The 23,373-nt window shown below is 52.1% G+C and overlaps 7 protein-coding genes across 7 annotated transcripts; 2 read left to right on the forward strand and 5 right to left on the reverse strand.

The window, feature by feature from the left end:
• Window positions 1–154: 154 nt before the first annotated feature.
• On the reverse strand, window positions 155–4,029 carry B0H65DRAFT_439352 (RNA polymerase I-specific transcription initiation factor RRN3-domain-containing protein; the record flags this gene model as incomplete). The annotated part of the gene is made up of 3 exons (XM_062825410.1): window positions 155–498; window positions 1,872–2,313; window positions 2,374–4,029. 3 exons carry the CDS (start codon window positions 4,027–4,029, stop codon window positions 155–157), a joined length of 2,442 nt encoding a protein of 813 aa, XP_062687578.1.
• Window positions 4,030–5,419: 1,390 nt separating this feature from the next.
• Window positions 5,420–7,001, reverse strand: B0H65DRAFT_70853 (histone-fold-containing protein). Its single transcript, XM_062831307.1, has 4 exons — window positions 6,625–7,001; window positions 6,020–6,130; window positions 5,832–5,959; window positions 5,420–5,668 (listed from the first exon to the last, which is right to left on the reverse strand). Exons 1-4 carry the CDS (start codon window positions 6,785–6,787, stop codon window positions 5,465–5,467), a joined length of 606 nt encoding a protein of 201 aa, XP_062687579.1. The 5' UTR covers window positions 6,788–7,001; the 3' UTR covers window positions 5,420–5,464.
• A 544-nt stretch (window positions 7,002–7,545) lies between these two features.
• B0H65DRAFT_70817 (uncharacterized protein) lies at window positions 7,546–8,133 on the reverse strand. Its single transcript, XM_062831306.1, has one exon. The coding sequence runs from the start codon at window positions 8,013–8,015 to the stop codon at window positions 7,719–7,721; it is 297 nt and encodes a 98-aa protein (XP_062687580.1). The 5' UTR covers window positions 8,016–8,133; the 3' UTR covers window positions 7,546–7,718.
• A 2,703-nt stretch (window positions 8,134–10,836) lies between these two features.
• B0H65DRAFT_545410 (Prefoldin beta-like protein) lies at window positions 10,837–11,771 on the reverse strand (the record flags this gene model as incomplete). Its single annotated transcript, XM_062829372.1, has 4 exons — window positions 10,837–10,869; window positions 10,963–11,155; window positions 11,563–11,653; window positions 11,735–11,771. 4 exons carry the CDS (start codon window positions 11,769–11,771, stop codon window positions 10,837–10,839), a joined length of 354 nt encoding a protein of 117 aa, XP_062687581.1.
• Window positions 11,772–12,212: 441 nt separating this feature from the next.
• On the forward strand, window positions 12,213–12,623 carry B0H65DRAFT_545411 (cytochrome c oxidase biogenesis protein Cmc1 like-domain-containing protein; the record flags this gene model as incomplete). The annotated part of the gene is made up of 2 exons (XM_062829373.1): window positions 12,213–12,246; window positions 12,415–12,623. The coding sequence occupies 2 exons, from the start codon at window positions 12,213–12,215 to the stop codon at window positions 12,621–12,623; spliced, it is 243 nt and encodes an 80-aa protein (XP_062687582.1).
• A 533-nt stretch (window positions 12,624–13,156) lies between these two features.
• B0H65DRAFT_545412 (transmembrane proteins 14C-domain-containing protein) lies at window positions 13,157–14,549 on the reverse strand (the record flags this gene model as incomplete). Its single annotated transcript, XM_062829374.1, has 3 exons — window positions 13,157–13,350; window positions 13,540–13,657; window positions 14,457–14,549. 3 exons carry the CDS (start codon window positions 14,547–14,549, stop codon window positions 13,157–13,159), a joined length of 405 nt encoding a protein of 134 aa, XP_062687583.1.
• A 2,937-nt stretch (window positions 14,550–17,486) lies between these two features.
• B0H65DRAFT_71113 (uncharacterized protein) lies at window positions 17,487–21,656 on the forward strand. Its single transcript, XM_062831310.1, has one exon. It carries the CDS (start codon window positions 17,976–17,978, stop codon window positions 21,567–21,569), a length of 3,594 nt encoding a protein of 1,197 aa, XP_062687584.1. The 5' UTR covers window positions 17,487–17,975; the 3' UTR covers window positions 21,570–21,656.
• The last annotated feature ends 1,717 nt before the right edge of the window (window positions 21,657–23,373 follow it).

Genomic DNA, 23,373 nt, shown 5'->3' on the forward strand with positions numbered 1-23,373 from the left:
CTCCCGCTCAAGATGCTTGATGTAATCGAAATCAGCTTTTCGTTGGCGGTGAGAGTGGGAGGATTGGGCGCGGCGGACTTGGAGGAGGCGGCGGGTGTGAATGTGATATTTGGATGCCGGCGGTTCTGACTCTGACTCTGACTCTGACCTCGGATTATGTGGTGGCTGTGGTTGTGGTTGTGGTTGTTCTTCGGCAAGGGGGAGGTGGGATGGTGGGGGTGGTGTGGATGGTGTGGATGGTGTCGTAGTCGTGGTCGTGGAAGGGGAAGCGGAAGTGGGAGTGGAAGTGGGAGTTGGATTGAACGTGGAGGATGATGAAGAGGAGGAGGATGATGTGGTAGGACTTTTCGATGGGGAGTGCGGGTTGATGATTGGGCTGAGTTTGAGACTTTGTTGGAGAGGAAGTGATGGGTTGGTTGGTATCTCCGTGGACATGGAGCTCAGGCTGGCTGAGGACGAGGAACAGGCTGACAAGAAAGAAGACATTGTGTTGAATGTCTTGGGAAAGATCGAGTCAAGTAGAGGTATGTAGGTCAAGCTAATCAGACTCTAGTTTTCTTTCATAAAGCAGTTGTAGAGAAGTCAGGAGCTCAAGATGATGTTTCCAAGAAAGGCCAAGGGCAACGAAGCACTTGAGAAGAACGAATCCTCGAGAGGGACATCTAGCTATGTACCGTCGTGATATGATCACCGGAGACATTCCACCGAGACCAACCGGCAGGAGAGAACCTTGATGAGAAACACTCCGCAAGAAGACCACCCAAACTGCCGTTGGTCTTACATCAAGTCTCCGAGTGTCGCTCTTGACTCGGTACCTCTGCGTCACCTACGTGAATGTCTCCGCTTGATACCTGGTAGAGAAGAGGTACGGGGGTAATTCCGTCCTGGTTACTGGCAGTTGACAGCTTCCAAACCCATGGGCTCAAATAAACTCAAATACCATCTGCCTGATCAGCCTACTTCCAGTGGATGCTAAAGCAGTAGTAGTCCGCACTGTCAATCTGTCATCCATCAGTTCAAGACAACCCAAGGCGGATAGAAAGCGGATAAGAACCTTGATGGCCCAGGCGAGCCATGATCGGCCCGTTCGGGGTTTGCAGATCCATGATTCCATCCATGCCATCCAACGCCAGCTGGACGACCCCAGGCCAAAAGTTCCTCGCTTGGTGTTGACAAATACTGTACTCTTGATGTAACGCTGCAAGTGGAATGGATGGGCCATCCACCATCGTAAGGCAGGATGGGGATTTGGGTATCAATATCTTACTTGTATTGATTTGGCTATATAGAGTGTGTTTGCTTACTTCTTCGCTATTGCTGATTCATCCACTACCTAGGTCTAATCGACCCGCCCGGTCTCGTCCGGGAGCCAGCGAAAAGAATAGCAAAGTCCAAGACGACAAAGACATTCCCACTATTCCGTTCGTCCAGCTATGGTATATCCTCCTCCCATCCCATTCCATCCCATATCACTGTTCCTTCCAACACATGTGATATGATTGCTGCCCTTCCTCCAATCACTTCTTTACCAATTCTTCACACCATCCCATTTGATGCCATACCCTTATAATCCCGACCAAAGAAAAAAAGTAAATTTTCCGACCCTTTTCCTTTTCCTTTTCCCTTTTTCCCCTTCCAAACGCCATAAGTGACGAAGGTGATGCGCTTTCCCGCCGCCCCCCATTCGCCATGCAGACAGCACAAATAACAAAAACCCTACCAAAAATCAACCGACAAGTAAAAGAAATAATGACCCTTCTCCCTCCTCAATCAGCAAGGACCGACCACTTCACTTCTTCAAGCTCTCGTAACCCTCTAAGTCCTCCGAAAACTCCCATGATACCCCTCATCCCCCCCTTCTCCATCCGTACTCTCATCATCCTCATGATGCTCCACACCCCCTCCCTCCTCATCACTCTCATAATCGCTCACATCCGCAATCTCGCCCATCCCATCCTCACTCACATCATCATCATCCTCCTCCTCACTATCACTATCCTCCTCGCCCCCCTTCTCGAGCACAGCAATACTCCTCCACTCCACATAATTCTTGTCCAAATCCAACCACCTCTTAGCGACCGGCAGTTGGAACGGATCAAACGGAAAGCAGGCCTCGATGTGCGTCCAGTTCTCGTGGTCGAATTCGAAGCCGGAGTCGCGAAGGGCGCCGCCGGTGGCGTAGGAGGAGGTGAAGAATTGCGAGAGGTGGATGGTCTTGTTCTTTTCGATTTGGGGGTAGATGTAGATTAGTCGGAGGTGGTGGGAGAGACGGGCGAATTCGTCGACGATTATGGGGGAGCAGCATTTTAGGGGCTGTTGCGTATGTTGTTAGTAAACGCACATCCAATGGGGTTGGAGGAGTTGGTGGCTTACATTAAGCTTGCTCGCGATATTCACCTGCAACCGCTGCCTCAACCCCTTCATCCACGGCAAATCCTGTCCCAAAAAGCTGGCCGGATCGTCCCAATCGAAGCTCGCGGGGACCTCGTCCCGATCAATCAGATCCCGCCAGCGGAAGCAGAAGATGTACAGCAACCCCTGAAAGTACGCATAATACTGACTATAGCGCCTTATGTCCGGTCCGCGGCAGCTGGTGTGGGTGTTTCTGTAGTGATCGATGTAATCGAGGAAGGTCTGCGCAATCAGCTGCACCTGGTCGCTCTGCACGCGGGCTCCTCGTGCCGTGAAGGAGGCCAGGTAGGCGACGGCCGCTTGCTTGACTACGGGGGCTCGGGTAGATTGGAAGGCGATGTTGAAGAGCGTGCCGATGAACATCTCCATTAGCCGGTTGGACTTCATGGCGAACTTGAAGAGGAGGTATTGCGTGTGGCGCGATTTGAGGTGGGGGAGGATGACGTTGACGAAGTCGGTTAGGAGGTCTTCAAAGGTTGCGAGTGCCTCTGGGCTATCGGGGTCGGCGAAGACGGGGTCGTAGATGGAGAAGAGGAGGTCGAGGATGGCGTCCATTGTCTCGAGTTTGCTTTTTAGCAAGAGAATCCGCCGTGTTTGCTCGTCGCTTTCCTCTTCGTCTTCGTCGTCGGAGTCGGCGTCGCTCATGGCATCGTCGTCCTCGTCATCGCTCTTAGCGTTCGAGGCTTCAAGCTGTCGTAGAACCGCCCGTGTGGTCTCGTCGTCGTCGTTCTCCAGATCGAGTGTCATTTCGACGTCCAGCTTTACCAATCGCGAGAGGATCAGCTCCATTATGTCCCGTTCCAAATCCGGCTTGTCCGCTTTTAGCCTGAGCAAGTGGTCGATGTACTCCATGTGTCTCGTCTTCGATTCTTCGGTATGCGGGAAGCTGTGTGTTACGATGTCGAGGATCATCGGTCGTGCATCGGCGTAGAGCTCGAGGAGGTATTTCAGACCGAGATGTAGCCGCTCTTTCTTCGTCTCGCTATCGACGGGCGGGAACCCCGGTACGACTTCTACGGTCGAGGATCGTGTCTCGGTGAACTTGTCGACCATCATCGAGAGTGCTTGTTGCCTGAAAGACACCTTCGCAGACAAGGCTGCCAACAGCTGAATGTACGCCCGTGCAAAAACATCGTCCCTGTCTAGCCAAGTGCAACTGAGCACCGCCCGTATAAGTCCCGAACACGATCTATCCAGCAGTGGTGCATGGCTGGTCAACGCAACGACGTAAACCTGGAGGTCTTGTGGTTGTGGGGCATCGGCATCTTCCTCTTCGACAATTGTTCGCTTCGGGCTCGGGCAAAAGATTTCTTTCAGGCCGTCGTAGTCTTCATCGTCTCCGCGGGCATGACCCTCAAGGGCCTGCTTGACCTCGCGTTTTGCGTCGTCCAACGTCTTGCCACCGAACTCCTTGATCATGTTGAGCTTGTCGTTGAACATGACGGTTTTCCTCTTCTTGACGGGGCTGCTGCCTGGGAGGCCGTCGCTGCTCTCGCCGTCCTCTTCCCTGGGCCTCCTCCCGAGCACTGTGGACGGCTTTCGTAGGATGGACTTGATGGCGGATGAAGTGAGCGGGGTTGCCTGCGATCGGGTCGCGACCGGAGTGAGAGTGGTCATGGTCGAGGATGGGAGTGGGCGGATAATATTCGCCGTCTACCGGGGGTTGGTCTATTATCTGGAGATTATTTTGTCGATAGGAAGTGGATCCCTGGAGATGGATTTGGCCGGCAGAAAAAAAAAACCCAAGAGTATAACTAGCGTGGTGGTGTGGTGGAAATGGAAAGGGTACGCAGTACTCGGTCGTCGTTTCGTTCTCGATATGCACGTCTTGAATGCCGTCCCAGTGGCGGACAGGTGATGGTACGGTGATCAAAGTGTCTCTCGGCTCCCGTCGCAGATTTGGCCAAACAACAATAGCATAGTTGTCGAGATTGAGATTACAAGCAGATGAAGCGAAAGAACGGGCGTATGGGAGTCTCCTTGGGCCAGTGGCATTGCGCGCTGGTCTGTTCTTTTCTTCGTGGCTGGCCGCAAGGATACCGCTTGAAAAGAGTTTGTTTACGCTGTGATGAAAAGACAAATCAATTGCGACTGGACATGTTTTTTTCCTGATCTGTTAGTGAGCGGAAGCCTCCATTTGCCCCCACAAAATGGCACGTGCACACCGGTCGATGTGGGCCGTGCCCGGCCGATCAGGAAGGCGGTGAGCTTATCGGTCTCGGTGAGTGACGCTTGATTACATAACCACTGACATGGAGTTCAACCTCCAAGTCCCCAAATTCCCATGTCATTGGTATCATACGCATCATGACCTGTATAATAAAAAGACATAGGAAACGTTCATCAGAGACATCATGATGGGCTTCAAGGGTCAGGCAACAAAGTCACTAGCTTACGCCGATAATTTATTCATTCTCCAGTCTATTCCTGATATGATCACTAGGTACTTGCTATCATCTTTCAACCTTTTGATCAAAGTCACAGAGACGCAAGAGCATCACCCCCGGTTCTCTCACAAAGACAGAGACCAAACTTCATAACCGTTCTTTGCGCCAGCTAGCCGACTAAGTACCAATTTTGATGGCCGCTCCTGTATATTTGAAGACCAAACAATATCCACCCCATAGAAAAAAGAAAGAGAAAAACATAGTAGTGTAAGAGGCTGCTGCTTCTTGCCTTTGCAGGTCAACAAGCAACAGCCCCATAGTTATACATACATCAAAAACTCGGTAATGGTGAGTGTGGGTATTCGTGATCCTTCCCAGTTTCAGCGGCAGGTGCATCTTTTTCAGCAACGACAGGACTTCTCCTTGAGGCCACGGCGCTGGCTGGTCTTGATTTGCAACTGGGTCATCGGACGTCTCAATAGAGCGCACGACGCCGTTCTGATCCGGTGTCGAATCGTCCCTATCAACCACAAGCTCGTGGAATGCCTTCTCGAGGCCAACGACCAGAGAGTCTGAAAAAGGACTGCTAGCGCTTCTGGGGCTTCAACTGCTTCTGAAATTTCCGGGGATTGCTTCTTGCCAATAACGCCATGTTCTGCGGGCCCCTAGTACCCTTCAGCACCGCCACCGTTATGACCTGTCTGGGCGCCATAGAGGTTGTAGCCTGAAGCATCGCCACTTTCTTGCTGGCCGCCAAGGTCGTTGCTGGAAAAACCGCCCTGTCCAGGTTGGTTCTGGCCCTGAGGCGCACCGTAACCCTGGCTGCTGGGCCGATTCTGCTGGTTCTCGCTACGATTTGTCTGATTCTGCTGCTGCTGGAGTTAGCCGGGCTTTCATGTTTTTCCCGTACCGTCAAGACCACCATTCCTATGTCTCGGTATTGTATCGGCCGAAACGCCACGAGGCAGCAATAAGATCCGTGGTACGAAGGGAGCCCCGCGGGAAAAGGAAACTTTTTGAATGGAGACTTACTTCTCTGTACTTGGAAAGGTAAATCTTAAGAGCCTCCGCATAGTTCTCGAATCCCAGGGACGTCATAGCGAACAAGATGTCCTCGCCGTTGACCGTCTTGCGCTTTTCTTGCTGGCATTTTTCCGAGGCTGTGATAGGTCAGATCCAACTTGTTCCTCTGACTGGGTGACTATTGCCATTGTACTTACCTTCACTGGTGATGAAAGAGATGAACTCGCTCACGCACTCTTGCATGCACTCCTTTGCCTCTTTGGCTATCTTTGCATTTTCGGGAAGCGCATTCTTCATAATACGAGCGACTGGGGCAAAGTTGCGTATGTTAGCATCATAAGCATCACATCTATCGGCCTTGGAAGAGGAGGAAGAAGCGCGCGGCGCTTCGGGCGACTTGGGCGACGAATGGTGAGACATGGAAGTGTGTAGAGATATGCGCAGCGGCTGTTCTAGAAGTGCTCTCAAGCCCAAAGCAGCAGCAGCAAGACAGAAGCGAAGCCAGTCGGAGACGGTCTCGGGTCTGATTCTCGTCGCCAAACCCCCAGCCATGAATGGACATGGTGCCATGCAAGCGCAAGCGGGCGTGCTGCCCTGCTCTCTGTCTGGCCACGGCTACCTAGAACACACACTCCCACGAGGGAGGCGGGCGCACACACGAATCATGGTCTGTGACTGTCTTTGTGGACAGACACAAAGAGGCTCAAGGGCCCGCCGGCACCGAGACAGAGGCCAGAGGCAACGGGTAGGTAGGTAGGTCAAGAAGGGCAAGAGGGGATAGGCAACGAGGTGTGTAACATACCATTGGCTATGGGCAACCACCGGTCCTGTTCCTTGACTTCGAACTCATACTGGTTGAGCCCGCTCGAGTGTGGGTCCTGAGGGTCGTTCATTTGTGGTTCCTCGCCGGGTGACGGTGCACCTTGTTCGACATCCTTTGAATTGGATTGGGGGGAGTCGGACATATTTGGCTACCTGCAGCGGCTGCTCACGTCTTTCTAAATTCCTTGGACTGCCAGCTCGCACAGACTGGATTAAGGTGGATGATGTGTCGTTGGACACGTTGCAAGGGTGTTAGGTAAGGCTTGAGGCCACTTTTTTTTTCTTGGGCGGCTCGGCCTGCAGGCGACTGCGTCAATCGTGCCCCTGTTTAAGCGTGTCCAGGGATCCTTCAGGCTGTGACGGAGGGCCGGGGCTGGGCACTTTTTGGGGGTGGTGGCGATGAGAAGGAGGGACGGGAAACGCCCGAGACTGGGTATGGCAGCCCGAACCCGAAGCAAAGGAACGCTCCGACCTTTACTTGTCAGCGGCACGCTCGGTACCTCTAGCGGTAGGTAGCGAGGAGTGAGGGGGCTGTTCCGGGGGTGGATGGGTGGCCCGACGAGACTGGTGACTGGACGGGGCACTGCGGGTCCTACCCAAGGGCTTGCTTGGAGACTCTCTGGGGCTCTGGAACCTTGCCGGCGTCCGCTGGATGGATCGCCTTACTGCAGGACTGGTGCGGTCGTAAACAGGATGACCAACGGCCAACAAGATTTCTTCCAAGGGTAGGTAGACCGACCCTGCCGCAAGTGTATATTCCCGTGTCCCGGATTCGACGTTTCGATTCTCTTGCTGCTGCTGATGGCCTCCTGTTGTGTGTGTCTCTGTGTACACACGGATCGTTGTTACACCACACGGCGATGGGCTGGTGATGGTTGGTTCTTTGGCTTTACTGTCCGGGCCAGCGCAGGGGCAGAGCAACGCGTCTTGTTCTTTGATGCCGCGGTGGGGGTATGAAGAGACAAGTAGCCTAGTGTAGTGTAGATTGTATTGTGTATCGATGATGTCTGCCTGTTGTTCGTCTCGTGGAAAAGGTAACCTGCAAAGTCGCGTCAGAAGAGCAAATCCAGTCAACTAATGAACCAATACTTGGCCGAACGTGGGACTACGACTGTGGATTGGACCGGGGGCGGATTGGGGATCACTGGAACCCGAACTGGGGAAGTGTGGAAAAAGTCCAGTGAAGCTAGGACCGGGAAGGTTGGGATGTTGGAGTTCAACGCCCCCTTCACTTGGACTGCCGCGTTCCTGCGGGGCCAGCAACAGCAACAGCAGCAGCAGCAGCAGCAGCACCTCACAGCACCTCATGGCGCTCACGCAAAAGACGGGATGACTGTGGTGTGCCTGTGTGTGTGGTGGTGATGTGCGCATTGATGCAGTGCGCGCATGGCAGCATGGCAGCAGGAAGGCAGGGCAGTCTGTCTGTCTGGCTGGTCTGGCTCGGATCCTTCACTAGACTCCATAGTCTAGTGTAGTTTCTCACGATGTGTACGTACCAGTGGTAGTATGTATCAATACGATGCTTGGATAGTCGCGTAGAGTACAAAAACGGGTTTCTGCTTTGTCCTGGTCGGGGTGTCGGACGGCGTGTGTATCCACGTCGAAGGGGGTGTTTGACTGGGGCGCGTCAACGGTAGGGTACTTGTTGGGTTAGGGCGTCGAGATATTGATAGCCAGAGTGAATGGATATGAAAGTAGAAGATGGATGCCGATTCTTCCTAGTGGATAATCCAGGTGTCTGAGTTGGCCAATATGGATGGACGTGTGAATGTCAAGGTATGTAGTTGCAGTAGGTCTGTCGTTGTCGTTTCGTTCCGTGTCTGAGATGCATGGAAACACAAAACCAAGACAAAGGACGGTGTCAGCTCGTTGACAGCTCTCTTTGTTGGTCTCTACCAAAACACTGCACTAACAATTACAAAAAAGAAGGAAATCGGGTGAAGAGACGAGCATGCGGGAGAAGCGGGTCTCATCCGAATCATGCGCCGCAATCCATCCCGGATAGGCATAGCTTAGTTGTAATGTTCTAGCGATTTAGCGAACATCCCGGCTTCGCCAGCACAACGTCGGATTTTAGCAGAACAACAACACCACCACCAACAACAACAACTCACTCAATCTGCATTGCTGATATCGATTGACAATGGCACATAAAACACCCAACTGATACCTCTTGTTGTGACGTTTGGTCGGGCTTGTCTGTTGCCGTTCTCGTTTGCATCAACTGTCGATTTTGCTACCTTAGTTGGCATCTCCAACTTTATGTCAGCGAAACCGGAACTTGAACGGCAAGGTTTACGCTTCCATCGATACAACTACAAACCAGAGACCTCAAAGAAACTGTTCCCCTCATCCGACCCCGGCGTCCTTGCTGTTATCCTATATCCGCCTTCCCCACTTCGATCGATGGATATCAATGCCATGACGAGTCACCCGACTTCAACTCCTCGCACTCAAGGTGTCGATTATTCGCACTCAACGAGACGTCAATATCTGATATCCGTGGACCGACAAGAGCGGTGAAAGTGCATCGTCCGTGACCTCCTCAAAGGGTTGCATGCTTGCGACTATTAGCAAGGATAATGCGCAAAGCAATAGTTTTTGCTCTTCCAACTCATCAACAGTTGAATATCTCTTGACAATGATGCCGAACGTCAACGCCATTCCAGATATGATATCTTGGCGAAACAGCAACCCCAGCTTCAGGGCGACGAATGCCTGGAAGGTGGGTGGAGACAGCCTCTGATTCGACAATGGCTGTGACATATCAACATCATCTTCAACCCAAACAACAGGAACGAGAAGGCTGAAAAAATCCAAAAGCCCAATCGATGCCCTGAAATCCAACCACGACTTTTGGGCCGAAAGAGGCTGGGCGTTCTTTTGTTGGGGGTCCAAAGGAGATCCCAAAGGAGAGGTGTGTGTGATCACTGGCTGGGCTTTTCGCTATCATTCAGCTTTTGATATGCCCGCCCCTTCTTCGTTTCCCACGATGCGGGTAACCATTCACAGCCATTCACCATTCCCCAGACACGAGGCTGGGACAACTTCAAAGGCCAACCTCAGTGGTTGTCACAAAGCCAGTTCTTCGCCAATGGTCGATTTTAGATGGGATTTCGGCAACCTTATTGGAAGATATTCCCGAGATTATTTGAGAAAATCCCCTGTTGGCTCACAAGCTAATCACGGTCACGGGTGTCCTCCTTGGAAAAGCACCCCTCCCTCGCGCGGAAATCCAGAAAAAAGTTGGGGTTGGCCAACAGCAGCCTTCGAAACCCGAGTTTCATGATCTGCTGCTGTACGACTGGACCGGACATTCACAGGCTAACCGGCTTACTTACATTCAAGCCATAAAGCGGAGAAAATGACGCCGTCTTTCCGCCCGCCGACGGCAAGTCCGTCATCATCGTTCTTTGCATTTGCCCGTCCGTCCGTCAACCTTCTGCGCAGTAGCTCATCACCGGTCTTTTGCTTGCTTCGTTTTGCTTGCTCGCGGGTTCCAGTCCAATCGAAGCCCAACCAGCCAACCGCATGTGCTGGCTGGCTGGGCTTGGGGGAAGTAGAGGATTTTCGGCCTCCCGGTTGGGCACTGAGACGCGCCCCTTTGCCGCTAGCTAGGCTGCAGTGAGCCTCCTTGGGAGTACCATGCCAGAATGGGCTTGGGACAACTCATCAACCACACCACCACCATCATCAAATCCAGGATCTAAGCACCCAAAAAGCACAAATATGCCGTGACAACTGTCAACCGATCGTTTATGCCTTGCGTAAATATTGAAGAGGATGACGACCTGAAAGCCCTCGGTTATTCCATTTCTGGAGAAATCTTTCCACATCATAATCGGTTCTGCTGATGTCGGCCGCCCTTTGACGACCATCAACATTGACATCCATGATATGATTCTAAGCACTGTCGATTTCGCGGTGCTGAAACAGAAAAACATCTAATACGACGTCATCGCCTGTAGCTCGTTCTCGATCATCATCGCCTTCAGATGCCGAACCTTGCCCTTGAACACGTCAACAGCCGACCCTCCTTGGTGACATGGCATCGTTTATCCACATGAACCTTTCACTTGCTTCATTCGGGCTCCTCTTCACTATGACGAATCCGTAATGGTGGGGGGTATTGTATCCGTACACTATACCTGATGAATCTCTCTATCTTCCTCCAACATGCCATATCGTCTCCTCATGACTGAACAACCTGGACGTTGTTCTTCTTCTGTATAGTGGAAAAGCAGTCAGTTGACCATTTCCCCATATCCAACCCAGGGACATAACTCCGAAAGGAAAAAAAAACAACAAGGACACATACCTTCCACTTATCCAGCTCCTCCTGCTTATTCTGGTACTGCTTGACCAAGTCGTTCAGAACCTTCTTCAAACCCTCGGCGTTTGTCTTCAAAGCGGGGACCACGTCCTGCACCGTCCTCTCCACCAGGACGCCATTGATCATGCGGAAGCACTTGCGGTCTGCCGGGAGAGGTTCCAAGGTTTCGAGGACGAGTCTATTTTCGGTGTCAGTTAGATCTTCCAGGGTAAGCCACGATTAAGTCAAGGCGAGGAGTCAGAGGATAGATGTGGTGAGAGAGTGGATGAGGAGGAGGGGAGTATTGGAGGGGCGGTGTGACCAAGTATCCTAAGAAGGAAATACGAAGAAGAAAGAAGAAACAAGGAAAAAAACAACAAAAGGAGAGAGCTGAGGAAGAACGTTGAACCACCATCACCATACCGCATAAAGCGGTGTGATGACATGTATGAAATCCCACAACTAGAAGAGGAGGGAAGGGGTCAAAGCATAACCGATGAGTGAGGAGTTCACACCATCTCCAAACACATCCAGCAGACCAGTTCGCCTCCCGCGGCTAAAGAAAAAGAACATGAGACCCCGAAGACAAAAGAGTAAGCTACTCACTTATGCTCCTCAGCCTCCTGCTCAACATCGCCAATCTTCTGGGCAATTTGTTGCAGAGTGTTCTTGTAAGTGGTGTACTGAAGCTGAAGGTCTGTTTGAAGCTGTCAGTTTACCTGCCCGTACGTCTATCGACAAGGATGCCCCTCATCATCTGCCCGAAAAGCACACTCACCTTGCTGCTTCTTCGCAGCTACTTGTTGTTGAGCCATGGTGATGGATATGTGATCTGGATTAGACTCGACTAATGGAAGCTCGAGATTATGTTCAGTGAGAGGTTCTTCTTGTCCTCAAGACGGAATTGGATAGGAGACGATGGCCAGTTGACAGATGGTGAAGACAGGCCAAAAATGTTAGTGCTCAGGAGGTGTTGAAAACCGTTGGAGGGGCAATCACAGGCTCTCTTGGGCCCAAGTAAACTTCCATTGGTTGGTCAAAGCTTCTTCCAAGCAGTTCGTTTAGCTCCGAGCGGCCCAGGCCTGCCGCCGCCGCGCTTCCGTTTTTTGGATCGGCTTAGTTCTGTCTGATCTTCCCGTCTTCCGTCGCGAATCGCAAACCGATCCCCAGATCACTTCCTTTTGTTTTGCGACAACACCCGACTTGGTCTCAGTAGCTAGGTGTTCCTCCGCGACAGCTTACAAAACTCGGTCAAGATGCATCCTCACTTGCACACTAAGGACAATGCCGGTACGTTTTCCACCTCTTTTCACCCTTCCTTCCCCTCCATCACAACCCGCGTTGCGCCCCCCCTCCTCCTTCGAACATCCCACCAACCAACCCTCAACCCCGGCACCTCTCCTCCCCATTCCCTCCCAAACGACTCGCCCTAACTATATACCTTCTCGACAACTACAGCCTGCCACGACGTCATGATCGCCTTCGAGGAATGCCACGCCCGCGGCTTCCTGTGGAAGTCCATGGGCATGTGCAACGAGCTCAAGGAGGAGCTGGCGTCCTGCCTGCGGGCCGAGCGGTTCAAGACCCAGAAGATGAACCAGAACAGCGTGGCGGACAAGAAGGCCGTTATCCGGCAGAAGTGGAAGGAGATTGATGAGAACTCCTAAACAATAAACGACATTTCAACATTTTACGCGATCCTCCGACGTACCCGGCAGCCCTCCCGAGACCGAGACCGAGACCGAGACCGAGACCGAGACCGAGACCGTGACCGTGACCGTAACCGAACCACCTTCTTATCCACCACCGAAGCGATGCTGTCCCCTACCTAGCCAGAACGACGAACCGAGTATACGTGGGAGGGGATCGAAGAGGAGGAGCATACAGACTGGACGGAGAGGAACAGTACCGGTATGGCATTACACAATGACGGACCCCTGGAAGACGTCGAGAGGAGCAAGTCGGTCGAATACACATATACCCAGAATTAGGTACGCCCGACTACGCAAGTCACAGGCCGTCAAGGTTCACACAATGATACCCCCATCACATCATCACATCATCACATCAAAGGAGCTTCAAGGAGGCGCACAATTGGACATGGGTTCTTCTTGTAACATTTTGGCTTATAGCGCATACGCATACACTACACAAATACCAACTCCCCTCTACCAACCACCTCTTCTATTCCGCTCAAGACTTACAAAGTCTTGCGGAAAGCATCACCAAAGGTATACAGCCCAAAAGCAGCAATGGCGCTAAGCATCATAGGCACAGGCTTGCGGAGCTTGATGGCGCGGGGGAGGGAAGCGCCGCCGAGGACGACGGAGGCGAGGAGGCCGAGCTCGACGCCGTGGGGCTGGTTGTTTTGGATGCGGTAGCCGCCTAGGCCGTCTGTTTTATGAAGGGGGGTGGTTAGTGTCGGTCCAGTCCCGATGAAAAGATCAAAGGCGGATGGGATGGTAGGAGGGACGTGAGAGGTTGTATAGATGGGTGGGTAGGTTGAGGAGTTCAGTTCTGTTGGGGCGCTGGGCTCGGATGTAGAATGCGACACATCGTATCGTATGGAGTGATGGGACATACAAAGAAGACCGACAGCGCAACCGGCGATGATGGAAGGCTTCGACTTGGTGCGGGCATAGCCGGCGATACCACCGGTGGCCGTCAAGGCGGCGAGGACGTAGGCGGGGAATTCAAGGCCCTGTTTGAGTTTGCGATTGCGCTTGTTAGCATGACGGCTTCATGTATCCATTTGTAAAGCTCGGTCTGTCTCTCCCTCTCTCCAGCTTGCCATGCCAATTACCAGTCAATTGACAAGCTGGGGCCGCATCTCGCTGTCAATCATGCAGCTTCCTTTCCGCAACTTCATCCGAACGTACCATTTTGATTTGCAACTGTTGCTGTAGAAATTGGTTGTTGAAAGCTTCAAAAGATCATCCAAGTTCGGAAACTTACCGAGCCCCGAATGTCCGCGTCCGCGACGGGATCTTGGGGGACTCCGCTCAGTTACGATCGGCAGGCAATGGAAGCTCAACAGATCGCGATGAGGAGCTCGGGCCACTTCGTCACAAAGCTCCGAAGGTTCGGGAAGAGCCGAGGATGACGTTAACTGGACTCTTGGCCCTAACCCTGAGAGAATAGATACCCTAACCCTCCATGCCATTGGTCTCGAAGAGGGTGAGGAGACGGTGATGAGGCAGGGAGTCTTCTTTTGTCTTTACCTACCTAGGTATTCATGATGTGAAGATCTTGGTCATGGTTTCTTGTGATCTCTCTCAGTAACTAGTCAGGACTATTATCTCCAATTCTTCGTGCAACATAACGGTGTTTTGAAGTTCATTAGACTAAGTGTCTGTTCAACTGTCGCCTACCTATACCTGAGATTGGACAACTGCGATGTCTACTGTAATTCATAAGCAGAAATGACCGACGCCTTTTTCATCACCAGATAAGAAGTCATTAAGGGTTGTCAAAGAGACCCTGTAAGTAGGTTCCTGAACAATGCTTATGTGTGCTATTGCCTTAATGTTCTGGCAGATGTCAAAGTTATTGCGTAGTGTCTGCCTGTCCTCTTTGGGAGCGAGCAACGGCATGGTCAAAGCTCGACTGGCGACTCGACTTTGATAAATCACAACAAGATGGTCAGGACTGGAACGTTAGTTCTCAGAGCGTGACCGATAGGTCATATCTGCTACCATTTCTCATATGAACAAGATCCCTTTCGATGTTTGCTAAGGTCGATCTAATTCATGAAGCCAAAGACCAAGCTGCGAGGTTATGGAGATTCCGGATTTGCTCCGATCTGATTTCAGGGGGTACAAAGCCGCCGTTGAGTGCACTTTATGATCCTTCAGATCCATATGGTACCGGACCTTCTCCCGGTCCCGAGAGGCTATATCATGGTTTCACAGCAAACTTAGACCTTGGGCAACCCGAAAGTGCGGATCTAAGCCAGGTTCATATCATATGTGATCCACTGCTTTGCCGTTGAAGCTTATGCGCGCCATCGGTGCTCATGAAAAGCAGAAGAGAGGCACATAAGCCTTAGCTTGCGGCGGAGAGGTTAGGTGGGTGTATGTGTTCGGCCAGACTTCCCCGGTATCGCCAAGATGGAGTGACCCAAGTTGAATCAAGGCTTGGGGCCAAGAGCTTGTGTGATGTTAAGTTTTGGACCGTGGAGCCCAAGTTTGGAAGATGCTGGTTATATGAGAATAGGGCTGCGTCTCGGGAATGGATAAGTGTCGGATACGTTAGAAGGAGTGATGATTGCCATGATCAATTTCGGGAATTTAGAAAGGCCTAATCTGAGTACCGGAGGACCTTCCGGTGCATGAGTTGTTGAGGCTGATGATCGTTGAGGTGGAGTGATATTTTAGATTGGTTTATCGGGTACCGACAACGGAGTTCCTCCAGCGGTATGGGTCGTATCAACTCAAGACCGCGGTCCATGACGGTTCCTGGTATTTGTCTGTCCGGGGATATGAAGATGGTTCCGCTATGTCAAACTGTTTGTGTTAGAAGGTTATGATAGCTGCTCCTTTTGTTAGTGTAACAGACCGGCTTTTACCAGCACGCTGATTGTCAGCGGGCAGCCGAAAAGATGAGAGGAACATGATGTCTGAGAGTGAATCAACGGTGATGATAGGGTTCAAAAGAAGTGCTGAACCAGTTCGGAGACGGGATCCCGGAGGAGAGATGCATCGTGGGAAAGGCTCCGTAAATGGGGGTGGCAGAGCGGAAGTGGAAGTCGGCGTGGCGTGGCAGTGCAAGCCGTCCGGAAGCTGCACGGCATCAAACTAGACGACCCCAACCACCAGAAGGAATCTTGAATCGAAAAGACCCCGGGTCAAGTTGAATGGAATGTTTGTGATTCTGTTGTTAATGCAGTGGCTTATGAGAAAGTGCTGACTGCATCAACTGAAGAGTCTTCGGATGATCGGCCAAGGATTGGGTTCAATGGTTCGTCTGGACTTTTGACTTGGTGATCTCAAAGTGACAAACGAATCGGGATGGTTCAATATCGAACCGAAGAGGAAGTGACTGGACGTCAAAGAGGTCTGATCATCATGGCTTCGACTTCCATGCTTCCTTCCGTGCTGATGGGCTGCATATATCATTGTGATGACGGGAAGGTTGATGTAAAGTCGCAAGGCACAATCCAAGCCCCTGGTTGAGATCTGAGAAGATCACAATGATGGTGAAGTGTCGGTGAACTGCCCGGCGACGGTGATGTCGGGTTGGTGGTTTGCAAATGGTTCGCGCGGGGCAGTGCAAGATGCCTTGTTCAAGGTGGGGTCAGCACGCCGTTAAGGTTGGTCGGGCAGGTGGGGTATCTGGGGGATCCTGCCAGGGGATGGTCCTTCTGTTTCTGTCTTTCTTCTCTGCAACCGAATTCTCGTGACCTCAACTTGTCCCTTCTGTGACTGGACACAGATTGAAACCAGAACTCATTGGATTCAACCGGCTTTCTCTTTGGTCGCCTTGAATTGCTGCAATACGACCCAGCGGCCTTTTGGTCAATTGTTTCTGTTCAGCCTGCTTCTCTGCCCGAGTCTGCCCTTTTCGAACAATGTTGCTTCGCCTCAATTCACGATCCACTCAGAGACTTCAACAACCACATCAAGTGGGACGCACCATGAATGTTGCGATATTGGTGAGACCGTGCCGACTTCGGGACATCTTCCACTGTCTCGGGTTATGATGGAATGAGCTTCATCCAGGTTCGTTTTCTCACCGACCGGTATGCCTTCTTCTTGTCTCATTGAGCCTTGGACCATCTGGACCATGGACCTCTGCAGGTGCTCACAGTATGTTCACGGTGGTAAGCAGAACATGTCGAGGGTGATCTCGACCAGGTGAATCCGTCAAGCCCATTGCAGGCTTCAAGTTGGCTGCATCTCCAGGCCTAATCAGGCAATATTGACATGGGCTTGAGGGTACACAAGGACAACACACTCTACACCCACCCCGGAAGCCAAGTCTAGATGACATGAAGCCACGATGAGGCAGACCGAGCACTGCTCCATGTGGCTGGAAGACCATGAGATTATCACAGAGTCCATCAACTCCGTATGCCGATTGAGAGACATCGAGAACATGACTTCATACTCGGGATATTGGTTTGTGGTTTTAGCATCACATCCTTCCCAAAAGGGTCTACACCATCACTATCGACCCCAGGCAACCATGGCAACCTAGAATCAGGACTCCCATCATGGGCTACCTCACCTCGAATATCTCAGTTGACTGCACTGATGAGACTCTAGAGTCCAAGGGTAACCTTCAAATCATGGCAAACCCACATAATGATAACTAAAAGATTTCACAGTTCGATGGATTTAACCTCTTGAAATTGCGGATACCCGGCCAGTTAGTCTCAAAACTGCGTTACCACACACTATCTCCAACCCCTGCTCACATCACCCAAATCCAAGCCTCTTAAGCGCTCACGGTCACAGACCAGGCTCGAAAGCGCAGCTGTCTCTGCGCCTCGCCCCCCCATCCTCATCCTCGCTGCACAAGAGAAAGACAGGGGTCCAGGCCGGTGTTGCTCAAGCTTTGCTTCCTGTCGGGTACGCCAGACACCATCTTCTCCCCTTCTTCCCGTCTTTCCTACAGTTTCCCCAAGTTTTCTCTTGGAATCGCTTCATATCCAGCTTCTATCACGCGTGGGAAAGGGAAGCCATTGCAAACACTTTAACCTCTGTCTCGGTTGATGTGGAGAAGCGTCTACCACGGCGACGATCATTCAGCCAAGCCAACACCATCACTCTCTCTTCCGAACCCCGCGCAGCCGCAACCGCAGCCGCAATCCGCTCTCCTCCTACTCCTCCTCTGAGGTTTGCCTACGCAGATATACCATGATTGCCGCCTAATCGCCTACTAGCAAGTTCGGGACCTGACCGCGCACCGCCCATTCAGCCAACATTCCCGACATCATAACATCACTTCTTGATATATACACACTCACACTTAGGGAGACACTCTCTTAAGGGCCCCCACCCCTCCCCTCCTTCAACATGTCTTCAGCTTATACCTACTACACGCCTTCTTCTCTGGCCGATAATGACTCTGCCACGCCGGAGCGCAACCAACTATCACAAGGGAGCCATCTCACACCAAATACCTTCAGCAACTCGGCATCACCTGCCTTAAACAACACACAGACATCAGAAGAGTCTCTAGCAGCTCTCAATAACCAGTATCAACACATAGATTTTGGCGACAACGACGATCCGTTCTTTGGGGTCAACTTTTCTTCCATCGCGGACGGCTCACCTTCCTTCCTCGAAGACGACTTCCTCCAGATAGCCAACAGTGACCACTTCGCCGACCGCACCTCGTCCGAACCAGTCCAGACGACACAAAATGCCTTTTTAGGTGCCAGCCATCTCCCTATGAGTCCAGAAAAGACGCCTTCATTACAGACATCCCCAAATCCCGAAGCCGGCCCGAACCAGGCCACCTTCGCGAAACGTTCAGCAATCTCCGTCATCACCCAAGAGGTTACCCATAGGCCAAAACAGCCATCGCTATCAGACTCGCAGGACAGCAGCCAACCGGAGTACGAGTTGACACCAGGAACTACCAATAGCGCGGAGCTGGGTGACGACGGCTCTGTCCCCTTGATCAACGTCATGTCAAAGCAAAGTCCAAGGGTCACAGTCTCAAACTGGGACATTATCAACTCGCATACCCTCGAAAACACTCAATCCTATGCTCCCTACTCTGGCGTCAATCAAAATGATTTCGCCAATCAGACCTCCGACGGCAATATGTCCCCATCATCGACACGCGCACGCGATGGGTCAGTACGCTGGGCCCCAGATCAAGTCACCGGCCGAAGTGGAGTGGCTCCCGGTGACCGGTCTTCCGCCGAGGTGCGCAGCGTGAATGAATTGGCAGCCGAGAAGCAAGTTAATGAACGGAATGAGGAGGTCGATGCCTGGATGGCCAAGTTGAAGGCTGTTGGCCGCACAAAATCGGGCTTTGTGGATGTGAATCAGCCCTTCATACGACCTCTCGACCACGACGATGAAAGCATCGATCCGCGGGAGATCGGAACCGAACCCTCCGAAAACAAGAAAATATCAGGGCAGACATACTTTACAGAGAAAGGCGGCGAAATGACAGCAGAGGATCGAGCCATTATCTACGGGAACCGCAACTGGGCCGATGCACCTTTGTCATTCCCCATCACCTCTGAACGACATCAGCCAGAGACTTCACAAGATGCCATTAGGAAATTTGAGCAAATGTGCAAAGACAACGGCTCCATCATCTCGCGAGCAGCAACCTGGGGAACAAGGCGTCGCAGTATTGGCACCATAGACGCTGAGGTCGAAAACACTGGGAACTTCCTCAAGAAGTTGTCCTTGAGCAGAGGAGATTCTCTTCGCCGACCTAGTGCAATCATCCAAGAGCTCCGAGGTCTGGTCAGAAGACCCAGCAACGCCAAACGAACTCGGGCCGAAAATGAAGAGGATGCTTCCAAGTCCACACGCTCGTCGGTGGACCGAAAGGAAAGCCAAAGCAGTTTGAATTTGGCTCCCCCAAGTCGTACAGGAAGCTTGGGCAAGAAGCAATCGGTTCCCAGCATCAACACTGCCTTGGTCGCCATGGGAAGCAATGTGGCATCTATTGGGGCCGCGCACGCTAGGAATGGCTCTATCAGTACCACTTCCATAACTTCTCCCAACGCCAAAAGTCCAGCACGGAACCTGAGTGTCAACTTTTCAACTCGTTTCCGGAGCAGGTCGGACGCTTCTACGCGAAAAGAGCCCAATACTACTCTCGCAGGCATGTTGAAGAATTATGGCGGTCCTCCAGTCCCATCTCTTCCAAGACCTTCTGCGGAACCAAAGCCTTCTGCGGAAGTCATAGAGATCGATGATGATTCGGATGAGGAAGATGACGAGGACGGGGCAGGAGACTCCAACACCGATTCAAGCGCATCGATTGTCAACATCAAGCCAACAATAGATGGTTTCAAGCAACATTTTCTGGAGCTTCATCCCAAGCTCCCCGAAGCAAGCCGTTACCTGATTGACCGCGTTGCCTACCAGCAGCAGGTTCGTTATAAGGTGCTTTTGAACCACAAGAAAGAGCACGAACAGCACCTCATGAATAAGAGCTGCCCATCTGGATCTGTGTGCATTAAATCAGGCGGCAAGGCGAAGTTGTTGAAAACCAATCCTAGCGGTCGAGGGCTCTCTGTGCGGTCTGAAGAAGACATGCCACCGGGTGACAAAATGATCAACCCAAACCAGTTCCCTGCTAATATTCCTCCGCCAATCACCAGGGACTTGCCCGCCGAGCTGGAGTGCCAGTTGTGCTTCCAAGTAAAGAGATTCGAGAAACCTTCGGACTGGACCAAGCACGTGCACGAAGATGTCTCGCCTTTTGCCTGTACGTGGGAAAACTGCAGAGACGGCCTCAAAACATTCAAGCGAAAAGCCGACTGGGTCCGCCATGAAAACGAAGGCCATCGTCATCTCGAGTGGTGGAAATGCCGCGTCGACGATTGCACCCACGATTGCTTCCGGCGGGACAACTTCCTCCAGCATCTCGTGCGCGAGCACAAGTTCCAGGAGCCCAAGTACAAGACAAAGGGAGATATCAGGAAGGCTGGCGGCGCGCGCCACCCGACCTGGCAGATGGTGGAGAAATGCCACAGAGTCACTGAGAGAAGACCGGACCAGGAGCCGTGTCGGTTCTGCGGGGAAAGGCTTACGACATGGAAGAAGTTGACAGTCCATCTGGCTAAGCACATGGAGCAAATCAGTTTGTCTATCATCAAGCTCGTGGAGCGGACGGAGGTAGATCCTGATACGATCATCAGCCCGGTGCAGGAACCTCCGCCGAGGCATTTCCCGCTTCCTATACCCCAAAACAACGACAGAAGACACAGCGGACAGCCTCATGTGCAGCAGCGGTTCGATCCGGCAATAGCTGGCATGAGCCATATGCCAATGTCATATCCCAACACTCCACAGCAACACCCAGGCTTTAATGGGTTCCAGTCCTTCCCTCAGCCTGGCTACCAGGCCATGCCCTTCGGTGACCTATCACAAGACATGATGCCTTCTGGATCAATGAACATGCCCATGGGCCAGCAACCGATGAATCAAGGCTACCCCAACTTGATCACCTCTCAAACATCATACACCACCATGCCCATGGCTACCACAGCCGGGTACATGACCTCTCCCATGTCCGCCTCGCAGATGGGCGTCTCCTCACAGCTGACTACTCCCCTGATGGGCACGCCGTTGATGGGGGCAGCGCCTAACCAATTCATGGGTGTGTCCCCAGACGGCACCGGAACAGAGGCGTTTCCTGGCATGGACCTGAACATGAACATGAACGCCTTGGGACTTCAAGATCCTGTCTCGATGGGATATGGAAATATGAATGGTGGCGGGATGCTGATGGATACGAGTCTTACTCCAACCCTCAGCCAGGGTAACAGTCGACCGCATACGCAAAATGGCCATGGGCGACAGCACTCCCACGGGCACGTGAATGCGCAGTTCATGCCGATGGCAGGTCCCCATGGGAGTGTGAGTCCCTTTGGAACGTCGCCTATGCCGGGGCAGAATGGGTTTTACTAGTGCAATACGGGTTCTTCTTTCTCTCTTCTTCTATTTTTGGTGTTGATAGAGGTTTCTTGATTGGATTGACGGTTTGATACCCTTGCCTACACACATACGTTCCTGAGAGTTCTGCTTGGCGAGGCGTTTGACATTTCTGAAAGGCTTGGTGGGGGTGTCTTGTTTTCTGTTTTTATGATTCTTTCTGGTTGGTGGTCACGAGTTTATGACATGAATTGGATGTTTTCCTTCAATCGTCCTCTGGGTGGCTCTTCCTTCTTTTCCTTGAAACACATCAGCCAAACGACTCATCATAATTACACATGGGAGGTCACTGTTTTTGAACTTCTTGTGGTTTCGAGGGGATGCTTTTAAGCGCGAGCGTAACCTTTCTTTTTGGATATCTTGGATATAGACAAGCCTTTTTATCGTTGCTCATTTGACCATGACCACGACCATGACTATCGGCCTGCGGCTATGAACCATAGGTAGTGACTTGCAGGAACCTGACGCATTTCGTGCTTCGAGTCCTGAGGCGATCTTGCAATCTGACGTGTAACCGCGACAGGGGCACCACAAGGAAACAGGGGCGCGCATAGAGATGCAGGGATGGTTGTGGAATGAGAGCCTTCCGGGTACCAGGGCCAGAAATGATCTCGAGATTTACGGTTATAAACCATAATCAACAGAGAACCAAAGCGACAAGCAGCTGAAAACGATCAAAGACGGGCCAGAAACATTGAGAGGAAGTGAAGACGGAATGCCTGGAGATGATGTTGAAATGGTGAGATCATGTAATCATGGCCGTTCAAGGAAGCCCAGATGACCGGATGCAAGGGCGACTGGTCCGCTGCTTAAGGTTTCGGGACCCGGCAGGTCGCAGACGTCAGTCGCGGCTTGTAGGCATTTTCAGGTCTGTCCTTCTGAATGGCCCCGTGAAGGCCGTTAACGCAGACTTCCTCCTCCATTTGCCAGGCTTGAAGTCGCTTTTGAAATCATCGAGATGACAGAGGGAGATGAGTGAACGGCGGTTAGACTTCACATGGCCATCCAGCATCCATTCCAATCTCAAGCACATTGTCAACGGAGGTACGGCACCTTCTTATCAACATTCTCCCCTCTCCCTCGAAAAGAAAGAACTTCCCAAAATTCCAAAAGAACACCCAAAAGATCGTCAGGGGTCCAGGATCATATCTGACTCCATCAAAGTCAGGCCCCTTGGCCCTCTCTCTTCGGTTAGCGGCTCTCAGTGGACAAGGCGGGGCTTCGGTACCTGGAACGGTGGCGACCCCCTCTTAACCAATCAGATCCCCCAAACGGCAGAGCCGCCCACTCGGACGAGACATCGACCCCTGTCGGCGCTGCTGGGCGCTGCTAAACGTTCTGCTAACGTTTCAGATGCTTGGCTTGTCAGGGGAATCTTAAACTTCGTTCCTCGGTCCTTCCTCCGATGACCCACGAGACCACTTGCCATGTCAGGTCCTGCCAACAATGATTCGACCGGGACCGAGCGACCGCTGAGCCACGCGGGCATGGCGGGCATGGCGGGCATGAATGCGATGAATGGGTAGAGGGCTCCGAAAGGCTCGTATTGTATCTATCTATGGAAGGTATCCATCTATGGAAGAAGACGGACCGACCGACAGCGAGGCGGGGCAGTGAAGGTTCTTTATACGAAGCCGAAAAGTCTTTCGAAAAGGGCCAGAACGGAGGCCTCATCCTATGGAGACGGAGAAGGGCCATCCATCCATGGAAGACGGGAGGCCTTCGATGCCAAGCTCCCAAGGTACGCACTGGACAAGCACAGAGATGAGGATGAGCTGAA

Source organism: Neurospora tetraspora (assembly GCF_033439725.1).
Source record: "Neurospora tetraspora strain CBS 560.94 chromosome Unknown B0H65scaffold_1, whole genome shotgun sequence".
NCBI classification, from domain to species: domain Eukaryota; kingdom Fungi; phylum Ascomycota; class Sordariomycetes; order Sordariales; family Sordariaceae; genus Neurospora; species Neurospora tetraspora.

Coding starts and splice junctions, on each gene's coding strand:
- B0H65DRAFT_70853 (XM_062831307.1), bottom strand. CDS start 6,787: ATGTCCGACTCCCCCCAATCCAATTCAAAGGATGTCGAACAAGGTGCA. Junction 6,131..6,624: donor GTGGTTGCCCATAGCCAATG/GTATGTTACACA, acceptor ACTTTGCCCCAG/TCGCTCGTATTATGAAGAAT. Junction 5,669..5,831: donor ACCTTTCCAAGTACAGAGAA/GTAAGTCTCCAT, acceptor CTCCAGCAGCAG/CAGAATCAGACAAATCGTAG.
- B0H65DRAFT_70817 (XM_062831306.1), bottom strand. CDS start 8,015: ATGCGCACATCACCACCACACACACAGGCACACCACAGTCATCCCGTC.
- B0H65DRAFT_71113 (XM_062831310.1), top strand. CDS start 17,976: ATGTCTTCAGCTTATACCTACTACACGCCTTCTTCTCTGGCCGATAAT.